At 41.4% G+C, this 27,784-nt stretch overlaps 3 protein-coding genes across 4 annotated transcripts; 2 read left to right on the top strand and 1 right to left on the bottom strand.

Moving 5' to 3' along the window:
• The first annotated feature begins 8,095 nt into the window (after positions 1-8,095).
• On the top strand, positions 8,096-13,112 carry LOC308173141 (translocon-associated protein subunit alpha-like). Its single transcript, XM_080548115.1, has 9 exons — positions 8,096-8,205; positions 9,116-9,240; positions 9,360-9,453; positions 9,647-9,774; positions 10,271-10,405; positions 10,882-10,958; positions 11,336-11,414; positions 11,709-11,802; positions 12,212-13,112. The coding sequence occupies exons 1-9, from the start codon at positions 8,136-8,138 to the stop codon at positions 12,277-12,279; spliced, it is 870 nt and encodes a 289-aa protein (XP_080404241.1). The 5' UTR covers positions 8,096-8,135; the 3' UTR covers positions 12,280-13,112.
• Positions 13,113-15,300: 2,188 nt separating this feature from the next.
• LOC308173486 (neuritin-like) lies at positions 15,301-17,307 on the top strand (the record flags this gene model as incomplete). Its single annotated transcript, XM_080548516.1, has 3 exons — positions 15,301-15,328; positions 16,001-16,154; positions 17,067-17,307. The coding sequence occupies 3 exons, from the start codon at positions 15,301-15,303 to the stop codon at positions 17,305-17,307; spliced, it is 423 nt and encodes a 140-aa protein (XP_080404642.1).
• Positions 17,308-21,919: 4,612 nt separating this feature from the next.
• Positions 21,920-27,690, bottom strand: sys1 (SYS1 golgi trafficking protein). Of its 2 annotated transcripts, none has more exons than XM_080548288.1 (4): positions 27,557-27,690; positions 26,298-26,601; positions 25,665-25,732; positions 21,920-23,600 (listed from the first exon to the last, which is right to left on the bottom strand). In XM_080548288.1, the coding sequence occupies exons 2-4, from the start codon at positions 26,457-26,459 to the stop codon at positions 23,360-23,362; spliced, it is 471 nt and encodes a 156-aa protein (XP_080404414.1). In that variant the 5' UTR covers positions 26,460-26,601; positions 27,557-27,690; the 3' UTR covers positions 21,920-23,359. The 2 variants fall into 2 exon arrangements, with proteins under 2 accessions (XP_080404414.1, XP_080404415.1); XM_080548289.1 differs by having other exon boundaries at positions 27,563-27,675.
• Between the last annotated feature and the right edge of the window lie 94 nt (positions 27,691-27,784).

Raw genomic sequence — 27,784 nt, forward strand, 5'->3', positions numbered from 1 at the left:
GATATGTACAGTAAAGGTATATCATATAGTGTGATATGTACAGTAAAGGTATATAATACAGTGTGATATGTACAGTAAAGGTATATAATACAGTGTGATATGTACAGAGCAAGGACAGTAGGTTTTAGAGGTGCGGTATAATATATAGGTATGTGGGAAACAGCTGTAGTGCAAAAGCTAAAAACACCTGAGTGTGCAATGTTCAATGTACAATATTCCTCCTGTTGGGGGGTGGAGGGGGGCTGGGTGGGGGGGTAGTGGTATGGGGAGGGGGGGGGGCTAGGGGGCAAGGCTACCGCAAGGGCAAGGTTGAATTCAGCAGCTTGACAGCTGCAGAAAAGAAGCTGTTCGTGAGCCTGCTGGTGCGGGAGCCTAGACTCCTCTACAGCCTCCTGTGTGGGAGGAAGGCATACAGTCTGTGACTGGGGTGGGAGGTGTCTTCAACGATGCCTCGCGCCCTCCACAGACACCGCCTCTCCTGGAGGCCCTCAATGGCAGGTAGTTGGGCACCGGTGATGTACTGGGCGGTTTTCACCACCCGTTGCTTGCAGGGCCTTCTGGTCAGAGGCAGAGCAGCTGCCACGCCACACTGTTATGCAGTTAATCAGAGTGCTCTCGACGGTGCAGCGATAGAGACCGAACAGAATCCTGGGAGACAGCTGTCAATGGTGTTTAATGACTGCTACCTTAAGAGAACTATAGGCAAAGAGCCAGAATAGTGAGAATGATTAACAATATCTTAGCATAGGACCCCATAGAACTGGTGGAAGTTCTTTGTGACACGGTCTGGTGAAAAGGGCCGCATGTCAGCGATTCTCAAGTCCCGCAACGACCAAAAAGCTTCTTCTTTTTTTATATGTGTTTTCCGTTTTTTTGCATATCACGAAAGTTGAGGTGTTGAAGAGTACCACTCGAAATAACAAACAACAGGTTTAGGATCACTAAATATTTAAAATAATTTGTGAATTGGATTCACTGTCTCGTCTGTCGTAGGCTACTGGGTGAGTGATACATGGCTTGTAAACAAACTTACGTTTTAGGACGTGTTCAAAAGCAAGGACTGTGTGATCATCTAATTATGTGTTATTATGTGTTAAAATTTGAAATTAGGTGAAAAGATAAAACTGTTGACGTTGATGTTAAGATGAGCTACTGGATCAACGTTGCGTTGTTGGTTTACCTGAAGGGGACCCTAAGGGGACCCTAAGAGTTACCCTAAGAGTTACCGTCCCATCTCTCTGTTATGCATTCCCTTCAAGATCCTCGAGCGCCTCATCTACGCCCGCATCGAACCAATTGTTTGCTGTCACTCACAGCTCCTTTATCTTTACAGCTCGTTTATCTACCAACAAGTGTTGGTCCAACAGTAATATCTATCATACGTGTGTGTAGTTTATGATCTGACCTAAGTCAGCAGCTAATATAATGACGCAAGAATAGCAAGGGTGAAGGATCAAGGGATGTTTACTCTGATACACCTTCAGGTAATAACATTGATACTGAACTGATTGGGTTTTTACAACCCAACTAGTGGTCAGTGTCTCATCATTGCAGTGATCTGCTGATGAAAGCTTTTTTTGAAAACTAAAGTCCATAGTCATTAATTGTTAGAAAATATAATGCACCCCCCCCCCACCCCCATGATCCATGATCCATGCACACAGGGCAACTCTGGGCTGAAAGCCACAGAGGCTCACTGTGACCATTGTATTGTATTATATCCACATAACTGGTTTTCCTAAGGTTTTGCAATGACATGCTATTCATTAGAGAGAGAGTGACCGTGGAGGGGGTGCGGTGGGGTGCGGTGGGGCGGGGGGGGGGGGGATTGTATTGTAAGGCAATGTATTGTATTGTATTGTGCTGTGTCTGTTTTGTGCATTCTTCTGCTCAATATAGAAATAATACATAAAATAAAAAAAAGAAGAAAGAAATAGAGCGGGGCACCACTTCAAAGCTTTGAACAGTCTGTCTGCACAGGCATTGTTATCACATCAATAATTAGTGCTTATCTTTATCTTCTGCTTTTGTTCCTATTTTGTCCCTATTGAGATAAGTCGCTGAACAATAGAAAGTACAGTACGTGCAGTACGTAAGCCTCTATATTAATGAGGGATTACCTACATTAATAATGCACAGTACGGAATCGCTTGTGGGTAAACGCAACCTGTTCTGAGCATTGTCTTGGGTGTACAGTACACGGTGGTCACATGTGGTTGGCATAACCGTTCATGTTTTCTTTGTTGTCCTTGCCAATGACGGAAAATAATAGTAAACAAAAAAATAGTTTTGAACCTTTGTGAAATAGAATAGGTATATTCCACTAGAATACCAATACACATAGCTGGTTCTCAAAAGAATGAACGCTGGAGTCGTGTGGTGTGTGTCCTGCTCTGTGCTGGTATAAAACACTAGTCTAGAGGTCATGGAGAACGTGCACTGCCAGGATTTTCTAAGTACAATGTTAATGACCTCCATCTGGGACACACACCGTACAGTGCAGAGGAGCAGCTATCTGCAATGATCAAATTCCAAAGTTTTCATTGTCTGTTTTCAAATAAGAGAGATACCAGCAGTGACTCGGTAAATAATAGTGACCATCCCCCAATTTCCTTCCATATATGAGAGATTTGTTGAAATAAAATAAAAGGTAAACTGTTGCAGGTAGAGAAAAATGTTTAGCGCTCTGTATGATAGCACCCCTGTCCTGAGGTGGTGAATTATGTGCATTCAAATACGATTAACAGGAAATTATTAGCACATAAGACAAAGTTCATACTATATGTTTAGGCGGATGCAGTAGGTCAATAGAACAAGAAACAATCAATAACCCAAACTTACAATGTAAAAAAAACAATGATGTCACCGAAACATGCTCTTAATAATTTTATTTTCATACATTGCACGTTCAACCTTACTGTTAGGCAAGCTCTGGAGGTCATAGAATTACAAATAAGACATGTTACCTGGCTCGTAAGACACTATCACTAACATTATCTCTATCTCTGAAGTTACAGTATATACTGTAGCCTCACTTAATTGCCTCCCCTTGCCCCCTTATTCGAATGAAAAGATATATGATACAAAAATAATTAAATAAGTATGGCCACTTTTGTGGCCACAAAGATTGTTGTTAAGATACACTGCATATAATGAAGTTAAAACCTCTTAAACTAGCATAACTGTATCAGGGACGTTTCATACAGTGAATGGACCAAGAGTCCAAGACGTGTAAATATCACTACTTTGCCGATTTGTACACAAGGGGGAGGCATTTTTCAAAAGCTGAATAACAGTGACACCCTGTGGTCACAAGTCAAACTGCAGCAAGATGATCAACACCATCATCTAATTGCTCTCAATTAAAATGAAATGAGGATTACAAAAATAGGGAAAAAAGGACATGACTGGCACTTAGACGTGATTGGCATAGTCATTGTTGCTGTCCACTGTGTCCAGGTTTTTGGTGCGATCAGTTTGCACAGAGGCGTACAGGTCAGAGAGCACCAAGATTGCGTCTGTGTCAGCCACCGTTGCCTTCTCCACCTCCTGGACAGACAACGTCACCACGTCAGAGTATTCGATCTTCGGGGAGCTGCGGCCGGACATTGCCTTGGGAGCTTTCAGGGTCAGGTTGGCATAACAGTCTTGGCCTCTAGAGGGCGTCTGACATACAATTTAAAAAATTATGTGGTTAGTTTGGCCTTACACATAACACTACTGTATGTTACACATCTTGGTTGGTATCAGGAATAATTATGAATGTCACAAGTTTGCCGATTTGTCATTTTAAGCATTTAAGAAATATGATGTTTTTGTTTTTGTTTTTTTTAAAGCATCAAACCTCAAAGGTTTGCATGTGTATTGGACAGTATTACAGATATTGATGTAAAGTGTAGATGAAGTACCTGAGAACCATTTTTGACCACCTGACTGTTTCTAATGGACGAGGAACCGAGTGGGAGGTCAACTCCTGTAAACAAAGAGGAAACAGTCATAAGAAAGGGTCATACTATGTTATTATATTGTTAAATTGATCTTTTATTTTCTCTGTGTTTTGACACAGAAGAAAAACTGCTGATACCATACAGTAATCTGTGGGAACATTCTTGTTCCCAAAATAACTGGCGAGATTAACTGCATATCAGTTTTCTAATATTATTATTATTAAAATAATACTGATAATATTTGTGCACACAGAATAAAGAAAAACAAGGCATTTTGTTCCAGGACATCTCAACACCATTTTAATTCTGGAAAATGTGACCAAATATGTATTTCAACCTGAAATATTCATGAAATTAATTAATTCACACACACCACAAGGGAAATTAATGCATGTGCACACGTACACACACACACACACACACACACATGCTCGCACGCACACACACACACACACACACACACACACACACACACGCGCACACACACACACACACACACACACACACACACACACACACACACACACACACACACACTCCCTACCCTTGCCAAGATCTTAGAATCTCAAAAGTAAATTCTCAAATGAAAATCAGTCTGGCTTTAGACCAGGTCATAACAAACAATATTATTAATGCCTTGGACCAAAAGCAGCACTCTGCTGCTGCACTGGTGGTTGATCAGTCCAAGGCATTTGATTCTGTCCACCCTAAGCTGCTGCTGCTGGGCAGACTCAGTGGTGTTCACATGGGTGACATGGCTATAGAGTGGTTCAGGAACTGCCTTGCAGAGACAACCCAGTGTGTACATACAGATGGTCACATGGTCTCTAAGGGAGTCCCCCAAGGCTCAATTCTAGGCCCTGTCTTGTTTACTATTTTTTATTAATAACATTGGGAAGGACATGTTTACAGCTAGAAGTGCATCTTTATGCAGACGACACAACAGCTTACTCAACATCACTGTGTACTTTATGATCTGGTGTCCTGGCCTTCATTGTGCCTAAGGAGACAGCATCACTGGTACATCTTTATTTACAAAGCCATACTTGGCAAACTCCCTTCATATCTATGTAATCTCATATCACTCACCAGCAGCTGTTAGATTTTCGCTCCACTAGGTGGTTGTTGCTCTACCGGGTACCCAGGATTCACTGGGAACTTGGCAGAGCAGCTTTCTGGTCGTGGAATAACCTCCAGAACACACTACAGTTTAATAATCTCATCTCCCTGGGAGAGTTCGAAGCTCTGATTAAGAAATGTGTAACAGAAGGGTGCAATTGCTACTCCTAAAATGGATTTTGTAATAATATTTATCTGTTGTCCCTTGTTTGTTTTTATGGTGTGCTATCTTGGCCAGGTCTCCCTCAAAAATTAGTTTTTAATCTCAAGGGACCGCCTGGTTAAATAAAGGTTAAATAACATTTTAAAAAACACACACAAACACACGCACACACACACACACACACACACACACACACACACACACTCACTAGTTTGAGTGTAGCTGATATTTCCGTAGATAGGGTTGTCTTCCATGTCCTTCACTCTCAGACTCAGACTTGATGGTTTACATAGATAAATAAAAAGGAAGCAGTGTGAGGCAATTATGAAAGTCTGAATTCACAATCAGATCAATTCATTCTAATGATAACGAATCAATCATTTCAGTGTTGTCCCATCGTTCAAACAATCAATCAAGCAAAAACCACATACACACCTCCTTCTGAAGCGTGGCAGAAACGTCTTCCCTTTATCTGGAACAACAAAGTTGTATTCAGAATGACAGAATGTAGTGTATATTAGAATCAGAATGTAGTGTATATTAGAATCAGAATGTAGTGTATATTAGAATCAGAATGTAGTGTATATTAGAATCAGAATGTAGTGTATATTAGAATCAGAATGTAGTGTATATTAGAATCAGAATGTAGTGTATATTAGAATCAGAATGTAGTGTATATTATGGAACGATTGAACGACAGAGTTCACTCTTACCTGAGCAAAGTTTAGCGATACAGAAAAGAACATTACAGCAGACTGATAGTACCAACATTGCACTGACAGCTGTCAGGAGTATCCACAGAGCATAAGACCCCCAGAAAACACCAAAAACTACAGGAAAGTGAGCAAAGAGAACAGGTTAGGTATAATGTTTTGGCTTGTCAGATTATAGACTGTGTTTTGAGAAATTTGGTGGAATTACAAATATATATATTTGTTTTTTCTGTTGCCATTTTCTGTCCTCAACTGACACAAATAGCTGTTTTTAACCTAAAAAATAGACAGGAATGCTGTGTATACAGTATGACGAATGATGACTTACCTGCTGTTTCTGTGTTGTTACAACTGGCCGTCATGTTTCCGAGTTTGCAAGGCCTTCAAAGATATCGACCCACTCACCCTTTAACTCTTCAAAATATTGATCCAAAATATAATGAGATTGAAAGTGAATGTATTTAATTTGTTTGAAAACTATTGAACGTCTAGCAAATCTATTCTATTGTGTAAGAATGAGGAAGGTTCCTTCACTGTACACGTACAGTATAGGGTTCACGTAGGGTTCTTTCATGGGAGAGTTTGATGCAGGATGTTCATCACTGCATCAGCATCAGCAAGACAAGCTGCAGAAAACCACAGCTCTCTTCCTATGAAAACACCAGCAGATAGGTGAAAGAGGGTAAACACACACACACACACACACACGCACGCACGCACACACACACACACACACACACACACACACACACACACACACACACACACACACACACACAGTGAGTCTTGTATCAAGTCTTGTATCAAGACCAAAATGCCAGGGCTTATAACCTTTATTTAACCAGGATTATTGAGAACACTCTCTCACTTTTAAAATATAATCAACTATTTATATCAAAAAGAATGATTCAGACAAATGGGTGTTGGAGGTCCCCAGGTCTTGGGAAGTCTGCTAATTGCCACATTAAAGTTGTTTGTTGTTGGGATGTTTTTTTTTTTCTGTGGTTGTTTCCGTTCCATTTGACTAGGAGGTTGTTATGAGATGCAGCCCCACACTACTGTTTAGACAACACAGTGAAAATATGAAATATAGATTGTAGGATTAATGTAGTAGCTAGAAAGTGGAAATAACCCTCTAAAAACTGCTGGAAACCTGACATAAACTGGTTCCACATGAATGTACAGCAAAACAAGACAAAGAATGTGCTTGGTTGGCAGATATTGACTGATACAGGCATCTAATAACATCTCAACATTACAAGTAAAACATCTATGCAAGACTTAAGTACATAACGTGATACTCAATACAGCTAATCTGCGATGGTTACAGGCCAGACGTTGTGGCCTACTGGGCCTTTGATAACAATAACGGATGACTGACTGAGCCTCTGTTTCAGAAGTTCGTGACGTTAGAATTATAAGGTTCTATCTCCATTTTTGTCAAAATTGAGTTTTTTTACATAATCTGATCCATTAGGTGTTTATTAATGCCTGTGTGGTGTTATTTTTTTAAATGTTGACATTTTTGAGTTAGTAATTCATAAAATACAACGGTTCCATCTCACAAAACATAATGGAATGTAAAAAGTTTGACGCTCAATATCTCTGAACTGCCCTAAACGGGGATAGAACCTCTCATTCTAAACGGAGATAGAACCTTATCATTCTAAACGGAGATAGAACCTTCTCATTCTAAACGGAGATAGAACCTTATCATTCTAAACGGAGATAGAACCTTATTCTAAACGGAGATAGAACCGTATCATTCTAAACGGAGATAGAACCTCATCATTCTAAACGGAGATAGAACCTTATAATTCTAAACTCACGAAATTGTAATTGGTTTTCCATTCGTTTATTGTTTTGTTTTTTTTTTAATCCCGTGAACGGTGAACAGTGAACAGTGGCTGCGTTCGTCAATCCGCTCTGAGAGCGCCGGAGCGCGCACTGCGTTCAACGTCATAAAGAGACCAAATAATTTGATTGGACAACAGGCATTCCAAAAGTTCTAAGCAGACTTTCAGAGCAGATTTACGAACGTAGCCAGTTCCTTGGCTTGCCTGAGCGACGTAGCCATACCGAGCCTGTGGGCGTGTCTTACAGGTCTTATTATCCCACCCCTTAACTCAACTTTTCTCCCTTTTTTCCTGACTGTTTGATGTGTAGCAAACTGCAATCTTAAACGGTAGCAAAATGTTTAATATCGGGTCAAAATTAGTGCTGCTTTTCCTCCTGGCTTTTCCGTGTGGCTTGATATGCATCGGTAAGTACATTTTGTTTAGAATTAATTTGTCGCACTTCACTAAGTTGTCCAATAGTGCCTACCAGAGTTAACATTGACGTGGCATAGATAGGCTTACATCTTCACTTTCTTTCTTTCTATTGGGAGTTACAATGTTACAATGTTTCCCGTGATGACCGGACACTTTCCATTGTATGCATCGATTGAATGACAGTATAGTTATAATCCAAGTATAATCCATGCATTATTGCATTTCCTAGACATCAAAACATAGGAACGTAAGTAAAGCGTAGCCTGAAGTAAGTGTACCTCGATCTATTGTGTTGATGATCGTAGGGCAAATTCCCATTCTTAAGTTTCAAGGATAAACTAAACATTTTAATGCAGATTTGGGAAATAGGTAAAAGTTTCTTTCTGTGCATTCCGGCTGGTTGTGCTTTACTGTGGGTTTTCCTCCTATGGTGACGTGTCCCAGCCAGGCCGTTCCGCTCCTCGCCTGTTGATAACAGTTATTGTAGTAACATTGTAACGCGCGAGCCGAGGCCTCTGCAAATACAATTGAGAGCATTGGAGCCTTTAAATCCAGTTTACGAACCCTGCTCCCAAATCATAAATTGACTAAAGGTTCTGCTCTGTTCATTAGATACATTTGTACCAATGTACTATGTGCACCTAACCTTTACACATTATAGACATATACTATATGACATATGTGTCTGTCAAAGCATGTTTTACTTTTTTTGTTTGATAAAGTAGCAACCTGGGGGGAATTCCATCAATGTTGCTAAAGGTTTATTTTTGATTTGTCTTGTGAGACTTAACAAAAATAAGACTGCGTTTTCCTTTAGCGAAGTTGATGGAATACCCCCCAGGGTATTGATTTGATTGATACACTCCTAATTGCTTCTTGGTCTCTCTCTCTGTGACACAGGCCAGGTATCTGCAGACCAGGAGTCTGCGGAGGATGTAGCCCCAGATGCCGCCATTGACGAGGAGGAGGAAGAGGAGGAGGAGGAGGATGAGGTGCTCGTTGAGGAAGATCAGGTCCCAGGCTCGGTATGTGACATGTGGTTGAACTGTGGAAAAACGCGCTGCCTTGCCCTGTCACATTTGTAATTACATGTATTGTTGTGTTATTAATCGTTAATTTCCATTCATAAACGTCATAATCACAGGAAACAGAAGATGAGTTAGACGAGGATTCTGCCGTAGCTGACGTAACCTACCACGCCGACGCTGACACCACCATCCTCTTTGTGACTGGCGAAGGTTGGTCCTCCGTCCCCTCATAAGCCCTCATCATGGGTGTTTACATCCATGTTTACACTCACCTTCCATCATTTAAAGCAGGGGGGGGGGGTACTGTGTACTAGCTAGATATCTAGTGACCCTTTCCAGTATGTATCAATCCAGCTGACCGTTTGTTTGATTTGTATAACGTTGTTTCTCACCCTCTATCCAGAGTTCCCAGCCAATGAGATTGTGAAGTTCCTGGTGGGTTTCACCAACAAAGGAAGTCAGGATTTCACCGTCCAATCGCTGGAGGCGTCTTTCCGTTATCCTCAGGACTTCCAGTTCTACATCCAGAATGTAAGACTAGAAGACATGATGCCTGCATGCTTCAACTGAGGAAATGTAGTCCTCTTGATTGGATCAATTAGATTAGATTAGATTCAACTTTATTGTCATTGCAGAGTACAAGCAACGAAATGCAGTTTAGCATCTAACCAGAAGTTTAGCATCTACATAATGATATGAAACATGACAATGATAGTGATAGGTACAGTATGGCAAGTACGGACAAGAACAATGTGGTTTGTTAACAAAATAGACATCGAATAGAATACTCCTAGTGCATAATGTGCATAGGGATGGTGGATAATAAAGACCATTCATTCATTCATTCATTCATTCATTGTTGTTGGTCAGAAAAGGTAGATCCGTTTGAAATGAGCTGTTCTGTTGTCTAGTTATTACTGTATTACTGTAAGATTATTTATTTTACTTATTTACTTTACTTAAGATTAAAGATACTTAAGTTCTTGTGAACTATTCTGATTCTGGTTCTGGTTCTGGTTCTGTCTAGTTCACCGCCCTGCCCCTCAGCACCGTGGTGCCGCCCCAGAAACAGGCCTCCTTCGAGTACTCCTTCATCCCTGCCCAGCCCATGGCCGGACGTCCCTTCGGCCTCGTCATCCTCCTCAACTACCAGGACAGCGAGGTGAGACCAGGTGTTAGCTACTACAGCGCTGTGCAAGGTCGGAATGTTTGTGCACAGATAGGGTTGCGGAATTCCCACAAGTTTGGGAAACTTTCCGCTAGTTTTTTTTTCCGATGGGTTCCCCATATGGCAACTTTGGAAATGATCTGAAAGTTTCACGAAACTTACGATAATTTTTGCGTCCCTAAGCACAGACCATGCGTGTTTGTCTCCGTGGCCTGGAGGGTATTCCATCAACGTCGCTAAAGGAAAATCCAGGCTTATTTTGCATAAATCTCACGAGACTTGGATTTTTCAATAAATCTTGGGAGACTTATCGAAATAAGCTTGGATTTCTCCATAAATCTCGCGAGTACAAATAAGTCTGGATTTTCCTTTAGCGACATTGATGGAGTACCCCCCTGGGCAGTTTCAGGAATGCTTTGGAATGTGTGGCTCCAGGTGCTGATCTTTTCTCTGTTTTCTCTGTTCTGCAGGGCAACGCCTTCCAGACCGCCATTTACAACCAGACCGTCACCATCACTGAGCTGGAGGAGGGACTGGATGGAGAAACGTAAGGGTTTCACTGACACACATGACGTGTCTATGTTTACATTGTCTTTATATGCGTTACACATCGTTAGCCTCATAGCATACTTGCCTAAGTCATGCTTCACTTGTGGTCAGCCGAGCCATCTTTGTATGTAGTGTCAAAAACGCCTAGTAATGCAGTGAATCAGCAGTGTTAGGAGAGTAGAGTTAGGCAGATATCTCAACTTGGCCAAAATATGACTTAGGCAATTATGCTATGAGGCTAACGACATGCAATAAAGAGTTTGTTTAGAGTGTGTTTATTTTCACAGGTTCTGTACAGGTATATGCACTTTATTGGACATCTATATTAAAACACATGTATGACTTTTTAAATGTATATGATTGTTTCTCTTGCAGTATGTTCCTGTACATCTTCATGGCTGGGTTGGTTGCCTTGGTGGCCTTCGGCTTGTACCAGATGATGGAGACCAGGACGGTATGTGTATTTAACCGATCCACCTACAGTACAGTACATCAGAATTGTGTCGCAGGGTCTGGTAGAAAAAATGTCCTCAAGTAGGGCAATGTCATTTTTAATTTTTTTCTAGATTATGAAAGTGCAGATTGTAAGCTTTCAAGCGATGTGTCATACATAGAAATCTGAAAATAGTTTAAGAAGATCCTTGGTGTCTAGGGGGCAACATGATCCTACTGCAATGAGAGCAACAGTGATGAGGGTCACAGGATGTGATGTGCTATGTTGGTGACCTTTGACCTTTGACCTGTGCAGAGGAAGAGAATGGCAGTGAAGGTGGAGACTGGCACCGGGGGTATGAACGACGTGGACATCAGCTGGATTCCCCAGGAGACCCTCAATGTCATGAGTAAGTCAAGCATTTTCCTTTTATGTGCATATAGATAGATAGATAGATAGATAGATAGATAGATAGATAGATAGATAGATAGATAGATAGATAGATAGATAGATAGATCTTTATTTAGTCAGGACAGTGCACATATCTGGACAGTCTGTAGAGCAACAAGGGGATGCCCAGAGAGAGTTATGGGTGGTTATGGTTACAGTATATATATATATATATATATATATATATATATATATATGGTTTGTTTTTAGCCATTTCTTAAAATATAAATACATCCGTAAATTATATACGTCCTCTGATTAGATTTTCACAGATTTTCAGTAACTTGTGTTCATCATACTTACCTTTTGTAGGTGAATTATGCCAAACACCACCCAGATGACTGACCCTCTGTCTCCCTTCCTTACAGACAACAAGGCGTCCCCTAGAGCCTCTCCGAGGAAACGCACCAAGAGAGCCGCTGGAACAGATCAATAAACCACTCTGCCATTTTCATATCGATATCCATCAGGCTTGTTCAAGATCCATGTCCTCTTCAGCTCCAACAGCCATCACCCTCAGTCTGCTCCATGGAGGATCCTGTTTCCTTAGAGCTTTTGCGTTATGCCCCCTGATGAACCAAATGTCTCAATGTTGACGTTTTTTTTGGGACAGAGGACACTGGCGTTGCAAATGTGACAATCTAGACATCACTCCTGCTGGAGAATTGAGCAAATGTTTAAGGGAACACTACAAGAATGATAAGAGACTTGAGACTGTTTCAATAAAAATCCCCATTTCAACTCTGTACACGACACGGGGAAGACTTGGGGAGTTTTAGACCCTCCAAAGAAAGCTACAATGCCCAGCTGAGGTCATTCAATCGATGTATTTTCTTTCTTTTTGTTCTTTTTGTTTTATTAAATCGAAATATTTTAATTCCCAAACTATGGAAGGTATTAGGGGTTTAGTTTCAGTGTCTTCCATTTGGCTCCTTCTTGACTGACTCTGACTCAAAATCAGAGTTTGTCGGGACTGGGATCCGACATACCGACCAAAAGGTTCAAAACTGTTGATAAGCTCCTCTTCAGGGATGGTTTCCTGTTACAAGCGGACCAGGGTATTAAATGCCGTTTCCTACTGTATACAAGGACTTCAGTGTCATACTTTAAACATAAAATGCAATGGAGGGCTCATTGGAGAGGATTTCCAATAAGTATTAAAATACATTATGTATACAAAATACAGTATGTCAAAGGTGCAACATGACTTGCTGGTTACATCAACATACTGAGGAAATATTGTCATTTTTTCAACAAAAATAAAAGGTGAAAATCTGAGGAGGGACAAGTTTTCTGTTTCTGTGCACATCAAATGTTTTGTTTGTTAAAAGTTTGAGTGATTTACACAACACAATAGCCTAGGCTAGACTATTCTATTTGAATGGAATTATTGAATATATTAGTGAGTGATACCAATTAAACATCAAGGCATCAAGATACAGTACAGGCCAAAAGTTTGGACACACCTTCTCATTCAATGCGTTTCCTTTATTTTCATGACTATTTGGTACATTGTAGATTCTCACTGATGGCATCAAAACTATGAATGAACACATAGGAATTATGTATTTAACAATAAAGTGTGAAATAACTCTAAATATGTCTTATATTTTAGATTCCTCAAAGTAGCCACCCTTTGCTTTTTTGTTGTTAATAAAATATATAATAATATGTTATTATATATATATATATATATATATCATATTATTATTATATATTTTATTAACAACAAAAAACATTTATTTTATTAACAACAAAAAAGCAAAGGTTGGCTTCTTTGAGGAATCTAAAATATAAGACATATTTAGAGTTATTTCACACTTTATTGTTAAATACATAATTCCTATGTGTTCATTCATAGTTTTGATGCCTTCAGTGAGAATCTACAATGTACCAAATAGTCATGAAAATAAAGGAAACACATTGAATGAGAAGGTGTGTCCAAACTTTTGGCCTGTACTGTACGTTAATGTCCATTTCTACCGAGAGCTATTTGGCCGTGCGGGATGGCGGAAGCGTATCAGCTATGCGGGGCGTTGCTGAGGTGAGAGAGAGACGCTCAGAGAAGAACAGAGACGCTCAGAGGAGCAGCAACTCTCCTCCACACAGCCAGGTACCAACGCTGTTATCAATGGGCTGGATGATCGAGGATAAACTGACACTTATTCGCGAAAACGTCAATCTCCACTTCTCGCAGATTGTGCCGTTATAGAAGGCGTTTATCTTGATCGATTCATCTTTTTAAAAAATCGCTTTGATTTATTTTTTATTTTTTTATATCAATTTTATGAACGACTTTGTTGGATCCCACAGATGGCGCGAGGCAGAGGCACCCTCCGCTGGGCTTGATGGGAGATGGGATTGACGTCGGCGAAGGTTCCAACAAGGTGTTGTGCATTTATTGCATTAGGTAAGATGACTTCCATTGTTATATATATCTACGCCTTATCTGTTGGTAAAAATAAGGATTTTCTTTTGTTGCTTTGTTTCTCAACACTAGGTTGCATGTCTAGTTTGGAGACACTGCCATGCACAGCCATAGGCTTGACTGCATGGTCCGGATAGCTTCTTGACTGGTCCAAATATCCAGGGAAAACATAGTATGATATTTTATTCATGATACAGCTACATTTAGCACTTCAGCAGGGGTGGGTGCAGGAGTGGTGAGATTATAGCTGCATGAGGGTGTGAGAGCTCTTTCTGATATGAAGAGCTCACTTATCAATAACTCATAGTCCCCCGGGTGTGTGGTACATACTTGTTTGGAGTGCTTGAACAAGCTCCTTCCCATGATGAGGGGTCAGGACCTATGGAACAATGTTGTACAATATTAAAATGGAGAACACTTATTGAAGGACACTTTTGAAGAATGTATTTGTCATTAGATTAAAATCATTCCATGAATCAACTGGGAATATAATGTTAGTTAGTCTTACCTCTTGTAATGTTTGTATTTTCCATAAGGACACCAGTAAAAAAAACATAATCCTAAAGTGATTCTGATTATACATATGAATGTATGCAAATTGAATCGTGTTGATTAATAAATGAGTAATAAAACACTATATATAACCAATGGTTTAAATGTAGGGAGGAGGCAACGGATAGAGAGCATATTTCTACATCTGCAGTGGGAATTTAATATTAAATCTTGAAAATAATCTCAGAAACGCAACCAATTCTATCTTCAAAATCCTAAGACTTATACTGTATTACCCCTGCCTATACACTTATATTCAGTGTTTTGTATGCTTGGGAATTAGCTCTTAGAACTGATACCACTGTCATGGCCTTATCCCTGACCCGAACAATACATTGTGTGGGTGGTAGAAAAGAGGAATAGTGAAATTCATCTCACTCACTGGTATGCTGGTTACGTCAGTAGACAACTGATGCATATTTTCTGATTCTATCACAGACCCTTTGAAACATCCAAATCAGACTAACCTTAGCCCCAATGTCCCTCATGCAATCTCTTCACAAAGGTACTCTGATGTGTCTGATGCGTCTCATACAATGATGAGAGGCCATTGGATGAATGGAGGATGGAGGGAAGGGCGGAGGGGGCGGGGGTGGTGGTGGAGAAAACATTTAACTGCCAAAAATACTCATGAAGTCCTTGAAGTGTTGCTAAGGGCTGACATGCCTGTTTCCTCCATTTTAACAGCGAGAACAACAAAGAACGAGGATGACCTACTTTTGGCATCCTCCCATTAAATGTTTTGTTGTTGTTTGAGAAAACACTGATACGGTTTGTGTCGTTGCTTCAAAGATGATGGTATCGAGATAAAGGTCTTAGAAAAGAGCCTTTTGTTATCGTAACATAACCAAGTATATTAGCCTCCGTAATTGCATTGTTTTTACATACAGTACACCGTATAGTACAGAATATATCTGTACTACATAGTAGATTTATACGGGATGTGTAGTTCTTTCATTATGACGACAATAATGTGCTTATGTTTGTAGGTGGGGCAGGTAGCCTAGAGGTTAGAGAGGCCGGCTAGCAATCGGAGCACCCCCCTAATTGCTCCAGGGGCGCTGACTCTGGCTGACCCTGTGCCTTTCACTGTACTGTCATTGTGCAATGACAAAAAGGTTGAATCTGATCTAAATCTTAACACCTTTGAACCTCTCTGTCTGTCTGTGTGTTGCAGTGGCCCTGTCCCTGGCTGTGGCAGGGGTGGCCGACGATGTGAAGTGTGAGAATATTTACAGGGACTTCTCCAACTGTGTGCTGGAGCTCGGGGAGAGCATGGACAACTATCAGGAGAACGTGACCAGCGAGAGGGGAGTGGAGGCTGTGTGCAGGTGAGAGGGGAGCGTGTGTGGGTGTATGTGTGTGGGTGGGTGTGCGTGTGTGTGTGTACGCACACACGCGTTTGTGCGCACATGCATGTGTGTGTGTGTGTGTGCGTGCGCGCACGTGCGTGTGTGGGTGGGTGTGTATGTGTGTGTGAGTAAACGGTGTGCATCATCTACAGTATCTGGGCGTACTGTACATCTGTGTTTATAGTGCACGGTGGCTCGTGAGACTTTGAGTGCTCCTATGACTGTAGGGGCATACGTAATGTCATGTGTAGGCCAGGATGTGTGTATGTAAGATCTCTTTATTGAAATCCAGTGAGGTGTGTTCTCACGGAGGAACAGCGGAGAGGAAAGAGATGCTGTTATCTCTGAGGGATATAGCAGAAATAAATGATGATGCTGAAACACTGAGCTACTGTACTGAATAATGTATGACTTTGCTACAGCAGTAATGAAATTCAGAGGCCATCTTGTTTTTTTTTTGGTATCATTGTTAGTGAGCGCATTCCAGTTGCATAGTACAGTATATTATTGGCTAAAAGCGTACACAGACCGGCCATTCCCAGGTGGTATCTTGCAGCATCAAGGTCATTTCTGAAATCGAATTTCTATAGCTACGTTAAAATCAGTTTGGTCTTTGCAAATTAATTGAATACGAAAATAACAGTTAATAAAAACAAAATAACGGATTCACCATTCACTCGCCATTAATCTATACATCTAAGAGCATGAAGGCTTGGCATGCAACAAGGCATGCAAACCATCAAAGAACATTTGATACAGTAAACTGTGCCAAATGATTCCGTTTTTTTCATGGAAAATATGGATCTTCTTGTGCATCTCTCAAAGAGTCTTCTTAAGATTTTGTTTTAGAAGAACACTCTTGATCTTTTTGGTCTCTTGTTGTTGCCGTAGCCACTGGGAGGCGTTCCACACATGTGCCCTCACGGCGCTGTCCGAGTGCCAGGAGGAGGTGGGCTCTATCTGGGAGACCCTGAGGGAAGACTCCAGGAAGATCCGCTTCCAGGGGAGTCTGTTCGACCTCTGCAGCCCCAGCTCCGCCCCCCCAGGCCTGCGCTCACCTCTGGCCCCCCTACCCCTGATGCTGCTGCTGGGCATGCTGCTCCTGACTGGCTCCATCTGCTCCTCCACATAGGTGGGGGAGGCCTCCCTCCTCTCCCTCCTCTCCCTCCTCTCCCACCCCGGCACACTCTCACATTCCCTGGGGTGGGTGTCCTCCTGTGCACAGCTGAAACTTTAAGCCAAGGATTGGAGAGAGGGGTGATAAGCGGGCAGAGTGAGGAGGAGGGGTTAAAGATTAGATTTTTTGTTTTGTTAACACAGAGCCATAGATGTCGGTAAAGAGATTCTATGCAGTATATACTGTCTAAGAGCCCCTGAGCAATCAGAAGGTTATGTTAGCACAAAGCCATGTTTATAGAGCGATACTGTAGATATCAATAACTCTGGGTTACCATCAAGATAGCGGGCTGTACTGTGTGTATGGCGTTAGTTAATTACACGGTTACATTAGCACAGATAAGCCATAGATGTTAATGTTATCAGTATCTATCTGTCTGATTAAACACCTAAGCAATTGCAAAAAAATTAAATAATAATAATAATAATAAATAATTTGCATATGAAAAAAGCAATTTTAAAACAATGGGTAAATATGTTGATTTCTTTGAAGTGACAATCAAGCCAAAATGATGTAAACCTTTACCCTCTGTTTTTCGACACACCGGCCACTTTAGGCTGAAGTTGCATGGCTGCTATGAAGACACCAAAAAGGCATTAAACATACAATATTTTTGTTTGTTTAACCATTTCTTCGATCATCCTTTTAGTAGGTGCTTTAAGTGTCAGGTAATGCTCTCAACTGATGTTCTCTCTACCTGCTTTGGTTATGCACTGACTGACGGTAAAATGCCTAATTTACCGTTCGTCATTGTGGATGGATCATTTTGTGACAGGGTCTGGTGAAAAAGTCCTCAAGTAGTCATATTCTTTCTCCAGATTATGAAAATGCACATTGTAAGCTTTCAAACGATGCGTCATACATTGAAATCTGAAAATAGTTGAAGAGGATATGCTTCAATATTTGAATGTTGGTACACCTCAAATCAAATACCGGAGAAACGCGCTCTGAATCAAAACACTGGCAAAACAACTGCTAATAGCTAGCGCTAAGAAGGAGCATAGCTACGAACATCTAACAGCATGTTTAGCACATCACAACAACATGCTGATAGAACATCAACATGCTAAAAACACATAACTACTCATAATTAGATGATCACACAGTCTTTGCTTTTGAACACGTCCTAAAACGTGCGTTTGTTTACAAACCATGCATGTATCACTTACTCAGTAGCCTATGGCAGATGAGACAGTGAATCCAATTCACAAATTATAAGTTATTGGGGGACTGTTGTTTATCATATCGAGTGGGCTCTTCAAACATTTTTTTTTGCTATTTTGCTTTACTTCCGAATTGCCGACATGCGGCCCCTTTCACCAGACCGTGTCACTTAAGTGTCCCTGTTATTGACTAGTTATTGACTGGTTATTGGAGCTGAAAATAGTTGCTGACTATGTGAGAATGTTTAGTGTTGTTTTACGAATCTTTGACCTGTATGGACGTTCAATTGCTCACATTGACACCATAACAACATACTAACAACATACAAACACTACTCACTTCAAAGCACATTTAACTTTATAATAACATAGCAGAACAGAGATAGTTGCAGACTTCATCATGCCATAACTATACCTTCAAATGTTTAGACTTCATATCAGAGTTAGGAGTTAGGACTCGATGGCTAGATAGATAGCTTTTCATAGGCAACGTCCCCTGCATTTGTGAGCTCATCATCTCAATATAATACAATGTTTGTTGTTGTTGTCATTAATTAGGCTTTGAGGACTAAATCCTGACTATGGTCTTGAACCTATGGGGAAATCTCCTATTACCATCATTGCATGATTAAACAGTAAACACCAATGTTCAGGTTAGTTTTACACTTGCATATCTCAAATTAGGATGTGTGCCTCCCTATAGTCTCCCCCCCCCCCCCCCCCCACTGTAATTCAGCCAGAAATTATTTATATTATTCAAAAAAGAGGCTTTGATTCAGCCCACAGTAGAGGACATTCTTATTTTGATTTTATTTCGTACCTTTACAGCAGTACTAGTACGGATCTCTGCATGGTTGTGTCTAGAGAATTGACAAGATCGTCAGTATAGTGTCCATTAGTATCCAGAGACATCCTCCTGTCCGTCAAGCATGGTTGTACCGGTCATCCACCATCTATTCTGTGCTTCTGAATGTGGTTTCAGCATTCTGTCACCCAATCTGTGTGTCTGGTCTGGTGGCAAGTGTCCAAGAACAATAGACTGAGTTGTGAGTTGTGCTGTCCTCAAAGCAAGCATGAGCAATATGTATGGGTAACACTGAGAGAGTGACTCATTTAGTTTTCTGTGATTTTCGGCAGCTAAAGAAAGCATGAAAATGACCACATTATTTAAAGGAGATATCATAAACCACCGATTATATTAATAAGCCATGTTTGGTTGGTGGATCATTAAAAATAAATACTGTAGAGAAAATACAATCAGGAAACACTACTGAATGTACAATATTAAATATGTATGTGGTCTCTCAGCCAACGACAAAGTCAATTATTTCCAAAAGCCTGTATTGAGTATTGTATTGCAAAGTAATGTGTTTGACATAATAAAGTATGAAGTTTAAGATATGAGTTGTTCTTATGCATTACACTATAGTTTCAGTTCCTATGCATGCCAAATGTCAAGATCGATAAATACATTTACCAGATTACCAGATTGGTATAGACAGACAGACAGACAGACAGACAGACAGATGGATGGATAGAGAGACAGAAAGATAGACAGACAGATGGATGGATGGATAGACAGACACAGACAGACAGATAGATAGACAAATAGACAGAAAGATAGATAGATAGATAGATAGATAGATAGATAGATAGATAGATAGATAGATAGATAGATAGATAGATAGATAGATAGATAGACAGACAGACAGATGGGTAGATAGATAGATAGATAGATAGGTAGGTAGATAGATATATAGACAGATAGATAGATAGATAGATAGATAGATAGACAGATAGACAGATAGATAGATAGACAGACTAGTAGATATATCTATCTATCTATATATATAGATAGATAGATAGATAGATAGATAGATAGATAGATAGATTGATGGGTAGATATATAGATAGATAGATAGACAGACAGACAGATAGATAGACAGACAGACAGATAGATAGATAGATAGATAGATAGACAGATGGGTAGATAGATAGATAGATATATAGATAGATAGATAGATTGATGGGTAGATATATAGATAGATAGATAGACAGACAGACAGATAGATAGACAGACAGACAGATAGATAGATAGATAGACAGATGGGTAGATAGATAGATAGATAGATAGATAGATAGATAGATAGATAGATAGATAGATAGATAGATAGATAGATAGATAGACAGACAGACAGACAGATAGATAGATAGATACATAGATAGATAGACAGATGGGTAGATAGAGAGATAGATAGATAGATAGACAGATAGATAGATGAGCTAGATAGAGAGTCTGGGGAGAGTCTTTCAGAGATAACCTGTCACTCCCCGGCTTCACCACTCAATAACACCCAGGTTTCTTTTTTTAGTCTTCCCTGAGGCAAGGTGTTAATAACGACGACTGCATACAGCATGTTACAGCCCGGCAGCCAATCGGGCCCTCGTTAGTGAGCTCCCATCTGCTCTCCCCCACCTGGCCGCGGACCAGAGAGAGGGAGATGCAGAGCGGGATCAGGGTCCACGGCACCCCCAAGGGAGCCAAACATCCAAGCGTGGTGTAACAATGCATCCTAATTGCCCGTGGCGCCCCGCGAAGGTTTTCGAGGTGGAAAAACAGGTCTCTCTCTCTCCCCGTTTGTAATCAGTCAGGGTGCTGACGGAGGGCCTACGGACGTCACAAGGCCCTGCGTGCCATCTAGGGTGTCACGGCACATCTGACGCATGTGACAGAGTAGGTAAGCCTCTCCTCATGTCATCTCCTCGTTGACATTTCTGAAATCCGTCTCTTCACCCCACACAATGGCTTACATTGAAATTAATCACTTTCTTTTTTGTTTTTTGGGGTCATGTCCAAGTTTATTTGGGTAGCACTTGATTTAGGCTACTGTATTGTACTCCATTGTTTAAGAAAAGTCTAGCCTATATCACCTTGCAGTAACTGCAAGCAAGCAAGCTGCATTCTAAAAATAATGTGCTTGTGTAGCCTATTTAAATCAGCTGAGTAAAAGTAATGACTTCGTATGTAGACCGATCCGACAGCATTGTAATATTCATCTGGCTCCAGCCACAGTGATGCAAGAGGTGGAAAGTACATCACTGCTCTAAACACCACCAAGATGATGGATCCAGAACCACAAAAGGTAGCTTAACTAGGACTTTCTTAGGGCTTATGGTCCAGTAGAATGGATTTCTATAGATATCAAATATTTTCAAGACATCTGATCATGCTTCACCACAGGGCTTGTGTTGTGTCATGTTTTTAAATGTCCACACTTGATGGTCTATCTACTGGTGAGAGGTGTGGGGGGTCATTGTAGAGGTCATTCCATTGTCTCATGTAAAGCACAGATCTGAAGTGTAGACCTCACTTTAGACCCAATAAACGCAGGCGCGTGTGATTTTATATCACTTGCTTTATTACAAAAAAAACTAAAACATTACCTGAAAAGTTAAGCCTTATGGTTTAAAAGCAGAGTTCCAGAGAGAGAAATAATCAACCCTCAGCTAGTGATTTACTGTAGATAAAACCATCCGATGCATTACAGCACTGCCCACCCACTGATAGAGCAAAAGGTTTAGAAAACAGGACACTTGATTAGTGTAGATTTTCAAAGCAAGAACTAAAACTTCTGGTCGTCTCACACAAACTTCAGAGTAAAGATGAAAGCCAGAATGTGGAAAAGTCCAGGCAGACAGATGTTTGTTTGGCAGACCCATTATTTGGAAATAACTTTGAAAACCACAAACGAAGAAAAAAAATGTGAACGCAAAAACAATGTGGATGTAGTAGGTTTGGCTGTCATTTCACCATAGAGCACACAGGCACAGTGACAGCATCCTGTCAGAGCCCAGGTGGTGGATGACAGCTCTTCCCTAGAGTGGCCATCTGGTCAGCATAGCATAGAGAACACTTACAACCAATACGGTGGTGCTGCGTTTAAATGCTTACGAGATACACACTGCTGCTCACACAGCATGGTATGTGAGCAGTATGTGTAAATACACTATATGGAAATGCAGGATGCATCCTATGTGCTTGCTTGTCATGTTCACACCTTAACCTTTACAGTACAGGGAAGCTTTCGTTGGTGCTAATGCATGAAATAAAGCCATACGTTTGAGAGAGAGAGGGAGGACTTAAATCTCAGATTTAACATTGGATAGCAAACTAGCGCTCGACCGGTGTATATTTTTAACACAAAGTTAACAGTGAAATGGCTCCACCGAAATCGACAGGAAAGAAGTTGTTAAATGAACATATGTATATGACAACAAACATGATGATTTGTTTCTATATTTAGGACAAATGGCTCTGATACAACATTCCTCTCTAGAGGGCTGTGATTTAGGGATAAATACTTAGAACATTATCAACAGAGACCTAGCTGCTACTGTTGCTTTCCTTATATATGAAGCTGTCAGTAAAACCATAGTCACGAGGTCCACAGAACACGACCCAGGGTCCCTAGAACACTGCAGAGGCTCACTTTCCTATGTTCAGACATGGGGTATCTTAGTGGGCAGAGGATGTAAATGAACACTATTAGATGGGTAGTACATATTTTAAAAAGAATAAATACAGCAAACCAACCAATACCATTAAGCAGTTCATCATAAAGTCGTTGAATCCGTTGAGAGGTGTGTGTGCATTCTTTCAACTCAGAGCATCTCTGTCTCGAAATAATTCAACCACAGGATTCCTTGCAGCTCCCAGTTCTGACCACCTCTTTTTTGGGCACAAAAATGCCACTTTCTTCTGGTCCACATTCCTGATTTAACAGTTCCAACCAGTTTCCCCCAGTTTTTTCACAGAGTGGGTGTTGCGTTTCACAGACGGGGGGTCAAAGGTTAGACTTGGGTCCACTGTTCACCGGGATGGCCCTGAGCTCTGTCCGCATGCACAGGTACTCCCCGATCACGGCCATCAGGGCCATGCAGGCCACGTTGACCAACCACCAGGACAGGGCCGCCGGGAGGCGGGTGTTGTAGATCCAGCAGCCAATCATGTGGAAGAAGTGCACGGTGACGGTGAAGTCCAGACACTGCTTCCCCCGACGGATGAAGAACCACAGGCCGAGGGCACTGAGGAAACAGAGAGGACACGTCTTAACATCTCACACACACACACACACACACACACACACACACACACCGAGGGGCACTGACTAGACAGAGAGGACACGTCCAAACGTTACACATACACACAACTGGTTGTTTCAGATCAGATTAAATTTGTCAATGACAATTTCAATTGAATCTGACCTGATCGGAAACAACCAGTAATATGTCTTCTGTCCTCCGATCATAATCTGGGTTAATAAAGTTGGCCCATCAGACCTAAGCCTGTGCCTGGGCTCGTGTCAGCTCCTGTGTCTCTGACTCTGTCTGCTCCTGTGTCTCTGTCTGCTCCTGTGTCTCTGTCTGCTCCTGTGTCTCTGACTCTGTCTGCTCCTGTGTCTCTGTCTCTGTCTGCTCCTGTGTCTCTGTCTCTGTCTCTGTCTGCTCCTGTGTCTCTGTCTCTGTCTCTGTCTGCTCCTGTGTCTCTGTCTCTGTCTGCTCCTGTGTCTCTGTCTCTGTCTGCTCCTGTGTCTCTGTCTCTGTCTGCTCCTGTGTCTCTGTCTCTGTCTGCTCCTGTGTCTCTGTCTGCTCCTGTGTCTCTGTCTCTGTCTGCTCCTGTGTCTCTGTCTGCTCCTGTGTCTCTGTCTGCTCCTGTGTCTCTGTCTCTGTCTGCTCCTGTGTCTCTGTCTCTGTCTGCTCCTGTGTCTCTGTCTCTGTCTGCTCCTGTGTCTCTGTCTGCTCCTGTGTCTCTGTCTCTGTCTGCTCCTGTGTCTCTGTCTCTGTCTCTGTCTGCTCCTGTGTCTCTGTCTCTGTCTGCTCCTGTGTCTCTGTCTCTGTCTGCTCCTGTGTCTCTGTCTGCTCCTGTGTCTCTGTCTGCTCCTGTGTCTCTGACTCTGTCTGCTCCTGTGTCTCTGTCTCTGTCTGCTCCTGTGTCTCTGTCTGCTCCTGTGTCTCTGTCTGCTCCTGTGTCTCTGTCTCTGTCTGCTCCTGTGTCTCTGTCTCTGTCTGCTCCTGTGTCTCTGTCTCTGTCTCTGTCTGCTCCTGTGTCTCTGTCTGCTCCTGTGTCTCTGTCTCTGTCTGCTCCTGTGTCTCTGTCTGCTCCTGTGTCTCTGTCTCTGTCTGCTCCTGTGTCTCTGTCTCTGTCTGCTCCTGTGTCTCTGTCTCTGTCTGCTCCTGTGTCTCTGTCTGCTCCTGTGTCTCTGTCTGCTCCTGTGTCTCTGTCTCTGTCTGCTCCTGTGTCTCTGTCTCTGTCTGCTCCTGTGTCTCTGTCTCTGTCTCTGTCTGCTCCTGTGTCTCTGTCTCTGTCTCTGTCTGCTCCTGTGTCTCTGTCTCTGTCTCTGTCTGCTCCTGTGTCTCTGTCTGCTCCTGTGTCTCTGTCTCTGTCTGCTCCTGTGTCTCTGTCTGCTCCTGTGTCTCTGTCTGCTCCTGTGTCTCTGTCTCTGTCTGCTCCTGTGTCTCTGTCTCTGTCTGCTCCTGTGTCTCTGTCTCTGTCTGCTCCTGTGTCTCTGACTCTGTCTGCTCCTGTGTCTCTGTCTCTGACTCTGTCTGCTCCTGTGTCTCTGTCTCTGTCTGCTCCTGTGTCTCTGTCTCTGTCTGCTCCTGTGTCTCTGACTCTGACTCTGTCTGCTCCTGTGTCTCTGTCTGTTCCAGTGTAAGTAAAAAGACAACGAAACGCAGTTCGGCATCTAACCAGATACCATAGCAATAGTGCATAGTTCAAAAGCCATAAAAGTATGGACATATATATATATATATATGTACAGTGTGATATGTACAGACAAGGGCGACATTTGTACAATTAAGATATGTGCAGTATGATATGTACAGAACAAGGGCAATGGATATCAATACTATATGTACAGTCGCATGTGTAACTGTAAAGACAATGATGATGAGGAGTTAAGTTCATCAAATCGTTACAGTTGTCTTATATTAAGTATAATGATGCATTATGACGATTTAACTAATGTAAAGCGAGTAGTAAAACTATGGTAGAAGAAGACATGACTTTTTCCATATCCCTCCCTGGCCATAGAAAGTGTTGAGTGGTCAAGAAAGAATCACTCAGAGTAAAAACCATTAACTTACCAAGTTAGCGAGTTCAAGATGAAGGCCATCATAGAGAGTCTGCCCTGTATTGTTGCAAATCCAAGCAACTGTAAGTATAAAGAGATGACGTGAGTCATTTTATTTACATTTATATTTTTGGCATTTAGCAATCCAAAGCAACACAACGAACACAACACAACAAATACATTTGTCTAAGTAAGTGAATCATCTATCCATTAGTCATTGTAAGAAAGAGTAATCCATGCTATCACTAGGCTAGGGGCCATTGGCAGTTGCAATTTAAATTTAAATTCAAATGTTTTAGCTGGCAAGGTAGCTAGTAACGATTAGGGATTGTGCTCACACAAACTAGCATTTCTATGCTAGTAGCAGAGTAGCTTGCTAGTAAGAGACGGTGTTTTGAAAGTGTGTTTTTTTTCCATAGAAAATGTGTGTAATAAGTAGTGTAATAAATATACACTATTCATTACACTACTTATAACACTATTGTGAGTGAGTACACCAACACATGAACATTGGGTAAACTTATAGTAAGTAAGTAAGTAAAGATTTATTTATATAGCGCCTTTCGTACATGAAATGCAACTCAAAGCGCTTTACAATAGAAAAGTGCACATATCTAGGACTTATAGACACATATCTAGGACTCACTTCATAGCTGAAGATCTGATCGAGTGACTGGTGGGTATGTACGAGACTGTCAACCCCAGCCAACCAGAGACCCAGGAAGCTGTAGTAGATGCACTGCATCAGCACGATCTGGGACACGATCAGGACCGGGTCCCAGATGTAGCTGCGGAAATGACTGGCCATCCCTCCTCCTCCGCCTTGGGAAGGGACACAGGGATCCCCCCAGCAGCCTTGGGCAGAGGGACACAGAGATCCCCCCAAACAGCTGACAGGAGCAAGGACAGGACCAAGCCCTCTCTGCTATCTGCTGTCAATAACTCATTATCTGAAACGACAAGAAGAAGGACAGACATTTTCATGAACACGTAGCGTTGTATCCCACTGCCAACTTAGCAAACCTGCTTTTACACGTTGTTGACTGATATATTCATGGGGCATAGATACACCGGCCCTGATGGGAAGTCTGCTTAGCCCAAGTCGACGGCTACAGGCTTTTGTGTATCAGATGACAGATAGATAGATAGATAGATAGATAGATAGATAGATAGATAGATTGACAGACATAGACAGATGGGTAGATAGATAGATAGATAGATAGATAGATAGATAGATAGATAGATAGATAGACAGACAGACATAGACAGATGGGTAGATAGATAGATAGATAGATAGATAGATAGATAGATAGATAGATAGATAGATAGACAGACAGACAGATGGGTAGATAGATAGATAGATAGATATATAGATATATAGATAGATAGATAGATAGATAGATAGATAGACAGACAGACAGACATGTAGATAGATAGACAGACAGGTAGATAGATAGACAGACAGACAGATGGGTAGATAGATAGATAGATAGATAGACAGATAGATAGATAGACAGACAGACAGACATGTAGATAGATAGACAGACAGGTAGATAGATAGACAGACAGACAGACAGACAGATAGACAGATAGATAGACAGATAGATAGATAGATAGACAGACAGACAGACAGATAGATAGACATTTGTGTCTCTCTCAGCTCTGCTTCTGACAGGGCCCACAGCTACATGATCAACATGGCAACGCTTCTTTCACTAAACACACATCCAACAATATGACTTAGCTAGCTCTCTTAAAGTAAATGTTTAAATGAATACTACCTTTGAAAGCTAGCTAACTGGATTAGCTGGCAACTGTGTGGGCCAAGCTAGTTACGTCTGGTCTGGCTGATGTAGCCAGGCTAAGCTAGCACTAGTTAACCAGGGGAAGGACAGACACACATACCGTTACTTCTACTGGGAACACAGGAAAGATCGAGAGTAAACTATAGCACGTTTAGTCTGCGATATGTAGATAAATAAACGAAACTCCGGTTAAAAGAATTGGACACCGTGGATCTGATGACGTCTGAGTGAAATATGAGCAGAAAACAAACAACTCTGTCTAGATAACCCGGAAGTGATTCTTCTTCTGGAATTATTTTCATAATAAAAGTCCCCTAGCGGAAATTGT

The sequence above is a fragment of the Nansenia antarctica genome (genome assembly GCF_963989245.1).
Source record: "Nansenia antarctica genome assembly, chromosome: 18".
NCBI classification, from domain to species: Eukaryota; Metazoa; Chordata; class Actinopteri; order Argentiniformes; family Microstomatidae; genus Nansenia; species Nansenia antarctica.